Source organism: Orycteropus afer, unplaced genomic scaffold, assembly GCF_000298275.1.
Source record: "Orycteropus afer afer isolate SDZICR_OR568_19922 unplaced genomic scaffold, OryAfe1.0 scaffold00744, whole genome shotgun sequence".
Classification (NCBI taxonomy): Eukaryota; Metazoa; Chordata; class Mammalia; order Tubulidentata; family Orycteropodidae; genus Orycteropus; species Orycteropus afer.
In genome coordinates, this window is record NW_006922331.1 from 742,249 (window position 1) to 748,951 (window position 6,703).

A 6,703-nucleotide genomic window follows, 5' to 3' on the forward strand; every position below is an offset into this window, starting at 1 on the left:
GGCGTCTTAAAGGGACCGCGCCGGGCGCGGGGAGCCCGCCCGCACACACCCAGGCGCGGGGAAGCCCGAGGCCCGAGCGCGGCGAGCCCGGCTGACCCACGCCCAGTCCAGGGCCCACCCCGCTTCAAAGCGCAGCTGGACCGAGGCTCCAGCACGGAGGAGCCCTGGATCCCGGACCCCCACAGCTCGAGAGTGGCTCCCACTTGGGGCCACCAACCCAGAGGGGATCGGGCCGCGCCGTCCCAGCGTGGTGGGCCGGGATGACGGACCAAGTGACCACGCGACCAAGCGGCAGCCCCGGCAGGATTGTCACAGACCCTGCGCCCTTGTTGATCGTAAATAAACATTCCTGGCCCGGGTCGCTCAAGGTCCACACCTCCCTTCCTGCAGTCCCGTGTTTCCTCCCCTCCCCCGCCTCTCCTGAGCGCCATGGAGCAGTTTTGGTTTTGGGGGGAGGGGCTTCTGAGGGGGTTACCAGCCTCCACTGTGGCCCGCGCAGGGCTGAGCGGAAGCCAGGGCAGCCCAGAGCCCGCAGGGAGACGAAGCAGAGCCTTCCGAGAGTCCCATGGAATAACAGGGAAAATTTCCACAGCAGTCTGCTGGGTGGCTGCGAAAGGAATGGGATTAGTAGCCTCTGAACCGGCCTCCCTGCCTGGCTCTGGGTTTCCTAGGCTTGCAACCAGGAATACCTGCCAGGAATGGCAAGTGTCACCTTACCCTCCTCATGTCACATATATACAATATACTTGTAAATTGCTTAGTGATGCCCCTTTGGGTTTCCGAGGTGGTAAATCTTTACGGAAGTAGCTTGCCCAGTCTTCCTTCTGCGGAGTGGCTGGTGGGTTTGAACTGCTGACCTTCTGGTTAGCAGTCAAATGCCTTAGGCACTATGCCACCAGAGCTCTTTGGAATATTTCATAGACAATATGAATACCAGGAGCTCTGGTGGAGTAGTGTTTAAAACACTGGGCTGCTAAATAAAAGGTAAGTGGTACAAATCCACCAGCTACTCTGTAGAAGAAAGAGGAGGCAGCCGACTTCCATAAAGATTGACAGGCTGCAAAACCCTGTGGGGCAGTTCCACTCTGTCCTCTAGGGGGCTGTGAGTGGAATCAACTCCATAGCAGTAGGTTGGACCTGGATACTAAGAGCAACATTGTTTTGTAAGATCCTTCTACATTGAATTGCAACATTATTAGTTACATCATTAGTAACTGAGCAGAAGTCTTTTCTGGTTTTCTTTTCCTTTTAACAATGAAGTCATCTCAAAAAAAAATATCGATATAGGTTCCCAAATACTACTTACGGAAACCAAAAACCAAATTCACTACCATTGAGTTGATACCAACTCATAGAAATCCCCTTTGGGTTTCCAAAGTGGTAGGTAGATCTTTATGGAAGTAGATCGCTCATCTTCCTTCCTCAGAGCAGCTGGTGGATTTGAACCGCCAACCTCCTGGTTAGCAGTCAAGTGCCTTAGGCACCACACCACCATAGATCCTTAATTACAATAGTGTAGCTAAAACACTGGGAAGTATGATGAAATTAGCAACTCTAGAAACATGCCACCAGCAACGAAAAGAACAGTGCATCCTTGTAGCTTGTTGAGACAAAACCGTGTGATTCCAAGCATCATTGTAATCTGGAAACAATGGAGTTCTGACCCCAGCACGTTAGAAGGTTCAAGAAGGAAATTAGCCTGGGGTTTTAGCCTTGTAGGTATATTGAGGCATGTAAGCTAGACTTACAACAACAACAAAAAAAATGGTGTTCTAACTAGCTACAGGGATATTTGTATTCAAAATAATAATAAATTCCTGCTGAAATACTGCAAGAACATTTGATAAACAGTCATTTTGGTGTCACTCCGTCTCGCAGCATCACCTGGTGCCGTCCGCACCCCCTACACCACCCTAGTGGCATGCCAATGCCTCCCAGAGCAGGTGCACCCCCAGGTCCAAGGTCTACCTTGGAACAGAGCCTGTGCTGGGGCTCAGGTCTCCCCACGTCACTCTGGGTGGGCTTAGCAACCTCCCAAGCCCCCATTCCACCCTCATCTGTAAAGTATGTCATCATGTAGCTGAGTGAGGCAAAAATAAAATGTCCCCTATAAATGGCACGGGGGGGTGGCTCTTTGAGTACCTCCTAACTGGTAGCCTGACAGAGTTGCCTGAAAACCCTTGCCCCACCCCTTCTGGGCAAGGTGGTCTCTGCACAGCTGACTGGTGCCCTCTGCAGGCCTCTCCAGCCATCTGCCTCTCCAACCCTCTGGAGAGCCCGTAAAGGTGTGCTGGGCGGGCTGAGTGGGCGTTACCCGTGTTGTTTGGAGTCCAGTCCAATCCACAGGGACCTTACGTGCCATGAGAGCCATCGTGCTGCTGTCAGATGGATCTTGGCTGAAAGCAGACGGTACCAGAAAGATGCGTACCTGTGCTTTATTGACTGTGCAAAGGCATTGGGCGGCGTGGATCACAACAAATTATGGACAACATTGAGAAGAATGGGAATTCCGGAGCACTTAATTGTGCTCATGAGGAACCTGTAAAGCTGTCGTTTGAACAGAACAAGGGGATGTTGAATGATTTTACATCAGGAAGGGTGTGCGTCAGGGTTGTGTCCTTGCACCATACGTATTCAACCTGTATGCTGAGCAGCCGGAATGTGCCTGGAACGTTCTGAAGATGCCGACACCTGCTCTCACGTACATGTAACCAGGCAGGACCAGTCGGTGGAGAAGGACATCGTGTTTGGTGATGTGGACGGTCACCGAAATGAAACAAGACTCGGGAGGATGGACTGACATGGTGGCTGCATCGATGGGCTCAAGCACAGCAAGGACTGTGAGGCCGGCGCGGGGCCCGGCGGGGCCTCGTTCTGTTGGGCGCAGGGTCGCTAAGGGTCAGAACCGACTCAGTGGCACCTAATGACACGAAATATGCTGAACACATAATCTGAAAGGTTGGACTGTATGAAGAGGAACGTGACATCAGGGTTAGGAGGAAACTGACTGACAACCTGCGATATGCAGATGACACGGAGGAGGCAATAAGCCACGTGTGGGCGGGGCCTGACTTCAGAGCCAGGCAGCGCAGGCTGCAATCCCTAGAGTGGACATGGAGCCTGTTCTCATCCTCAGTGCAGTCATCTTTAAAGTGGGCGCAATGAGTCCTGCCACCCCATCCGACGGTGTATCACACCATACTGGCTTATGTGTTCTGTGAGGCTGAAGGCTATGCCACCAATACTTCAAATACCAGCAAGGTCACTCACAGTGGATGGTGTAAGGTTGCAGCGAAGAAGAGAGGAGGCACAAAGAGCAGGATAAAGAAAAGTTTTATTCTGTGCTCCGGCGAGGTTCACGGGTCCCCGAGAGGGACCCAGGCGAGGTTCACGGTCCCCGAGAGGAGGCCAGAGAAGTTGCACCGCCTGGACGGGAGGGAGAGGTGTATATAGTTGCGTTTTCTCCCTCCCCAGTGACCTGAGTGGAAGCAGAAGGATTAGGCGGGAACCAATCAGGTGGAAGCACTCATGAGCATAATGTGGGGAAATAGTTGGGGAGCGGGGAGGCCCTGTGCTGCTTCCAGGAACAAAGGGCTATCCGCATCCGGGTTCGACGTGGGCTTCGGTTAGGTTCTTTCCTGACTGGCCAGTTGGTAAGTTCTTCTTGCATGGTTGGTCAGTGTGTAATTTCATTTTGCTCAATCCTTTACCCACCTGACTTGCCGTGTTTCCCGCCTGACAGATGGGTTTCAACGGAGCTTCCAGACTGAACAGACCAGGAAGAAAGCCCTGGTGATCCACTTTTGCAAACGCCAAGGAAAGCTGTCCGGATCACAGTGGGATGTGCTTGCTTTGGACACGCCACTAGGGGAGACCAATCGATAGAGGAGAACATAGAGTTTGCTGAAGCAGACAGTCAGTCATAGGGGGTGAGGCTGACCCAGGGGCATGGATTGGTGCAGTAGCCACAGCAATGGATTGCAATGTCCTGATGACAGTGAGGATGGCAGGGGACCAGGTGCCATTTTGTTCTGCGATCCATAAGATCACCATGAGTCACTCCCAGCTCAGCGACAGCCAGCTCTCCTGCTCTCTCTAACTTCCTCGTGTGGCTCCTGGAACTTGAAATACAGCGAGTGCGACTGAGGAACTGGAATTTTCACTTCATTTTAAGGAGCTCTGGTAGTGCAGTGCCTAAGGCACTTGACTGATAACCAGAAGGTTGACGGTTCAAGCCCACCAGAAGGAAGATGGGGCAAACTACTTCCGTAAAGATTTACCACCTCAGAAACCCAATGGGGGTCGCTATGGGTCGAAATCTTTCATTAATGTGAATTTAAGTAGCCCTGGTGGCCACTGTTTGGGACAGTGCAGTTAACAGCAGAGTGACCTGCTCAGGTTTGCGGTGTGGACGCTTGGTGGTTGGGGTGGGAGGTAGTTGGAGCTAGGTGGTTACAGGGGGTTATAGGGGGTGATGGGGAGCAGATGGGGATGCAAGCAAGGTGCCAGGAAGGAGGGTCGAATTCCAGGTCCTTTCTGGGAGTAGAAGGAGATCTGGTGGCACAAGGGTTAAAGCACTCGGCTGGTAACCAGCCACTCTGCAGAGGAAGACGAGGTAGGGCTTGGGTAAAGACTGACAGCCTTGGAGACCCTGTGGGCAGTTCCACTCTGTCCTCTAGGGGCGCTGTGGGTCAGAATCGACTCCAGGGCAGTGGGTGTGGTTTGGGCTTTGCTTCCGTGAAGATTGACAGCCTTGGAGACCCTGTGGGCAGTTCCACTCTGTCCTCTAGGGGTGCTGTGGGTCAGAATAGAAACCACGGCAGTGGGTGTGGTTTGGACTTTGCTTCCATGAAGACTGACAGCCTTCGACACTCTGTGGGGCAGTTCCACTCTGTCCTCTAGGGGCGCTGTGGGTCAGAATGGACTCCAGGCAGTGGGTTTGGTTTGGGCTTTGCTTCTGTGAAGATTGACAGCTTTGGAGACCCTGTGGGGCAGTTCCACTCTGTCCTCTAGGGGCGCTGTGGGTCAGAATTGACTAGACTGCAGTTGGTAGTAGATGCAGAGACTTGCAGATGAACTGGATGTAGGCTGAGGCAGGATGAGTCATGGTGGGCAGTGAAGCATGGACTTGAACTGGCAGGTCAGGAGTCCTGCAAGGCTCTCGGTCCCACAGCTCATCCACAGATAAGGGGCAGCCGGCGAGTCTGGGGCACCAAGAAGCGCCAGAGACAGAAATCAGGGCACTGTCAGTGAAGGCCAGGAGGGGACTGGAGGGACAGGCCAGGGGCTGGCCTGCATGGTAAGGAAGGAGGGAGAGGAAGAGACAACGAGTTTAAGAAGGGACCAGCCAGAGGGTGACAGGGTCCAAGAGTCCTGAGGGGCTGGGAAGCCATGAGAAGGGTGGGAACTGCTGAGCCCTGGGGTCGGGGAGAGGCCACAGCAGAGCAGGGGGACTCCGGGGCCTGGCTTTAGAATCCAGGGCTGCGTGGGCCACAGAGAACCCTCCAAGGGGTCAAACAAGACAAGGGACGGTCACCAAGGTCTCAGAGCAGCAGTGACATTTCTCTCCTTCATTGTTCTTTTCTGAATTCTTCATCGTGAAAATTCTCTTTTATCCATGAGAAAACAGTAGATGTTGTATTTGATGTATTTGATTTCTTTACAACTCTTCTGAAGTATAAGTGACGTGTGATAAACTATACACATTTAAAGGGTGCAATTTGATGGGTTTTGGCGGATGTGCGAAATCAGCCCCACGATCAGATAACCAGCATTTCCATCAGATTTAGGTTTGGAATCTCCAAACTACAATGGGGCAGGGAAGTGGGATCATTGGCCAGGTCCCCTCAGTTTCTCACATGTTCTGGGAGATGAGTCTATTTTCAAATTTAAACACAAACACACTCCTCCCTCACTCTTAGCAGCAGCCCCTGTGGGCAGTTAGCCCAGGCTGGGTAGTGCCTAAGCATTTGACTGCTAACCAGAAGGCTGGCAGTTCAAACCCACTAGCCACTCCTCAGAAGGAAAGTTGGGCAATCTACTTCCGTAGAGATACCACCTCAGAAGCGCAAGGAGGGGTCACTGCTGGGGTCGAGGCGGCTCCGATTTGATAGCAGTGAGTTTGTTTTTTGCTTTTTTATGGCTCCAGCAGACCCCTCCCCAAGGCCACAAGCCAGCTCCCACGTGTCTGACCCCACATGTCTCACAGTTGAACTCTGCCCCATGGGTTTTCTTTTTCTTTTAACTTTTTACATGATTTGGATGAAAGTTTACAAAGCAAATTGGTTTTCCTTTCAACTATCCATACACTGGTTTCTGTGTATTTTGCTTTGTGACACTGGTGGCCAATTGACAGGGTTTCTGATGGCTGATTTTTTTTCTCTCAAAGTGGATGGCCAGGCCTTTCTTCTGAGGTGCTTCTGGGTGGCCTAGACCCACCAATCTGACAGCAGCCAAGGCATTATGGTTTGCACCACCACTCAGGGACTTCTCCCAAAGACCCGAAGCTCCCCTTTCTGGGAGGCAAGGCAGGAGACCCAACAGCCCGTCTGCTGAGAGAGCCCAGAACTGTGAAGACCTCAACAGTGAAGAGAGAAAAAAGTCACATGTCCGTCCTGAATATCCTCCTTGGTGAAGTGTCTGTTCATCATGTCTTCTGCCCATTTTTCAATTGGATTGTTAATTCCTTTGGTGTTGAGGCATT

At 52.3% G+C, this 6,703-nt stretch overlaps 1 protein-coding gene across 1 annotated transcript in view; it reads right to left on the bottom strand.

The window, feature by feature from the left end:
- LOC103211453 (breakpoint cluster region protein-like) overlaps nt 1-2,371 on the bottom strand; it is a 4,010-nt gene extending 1,639 nt beyond the window's left edge. The window contains exon 1 of the mRNA XM_042783211.1: nt 2,315-2,371. Within this exon, the coding sequence (XP_042639145.1) occupies nt 2,315-2,371 (57 nt within the window). The remainder of the gene's footprint in view (nt 1-2,314) is intronic.
- Nucleotides 2,372-6,703: the final 4,332 nt, after the last annotated feature.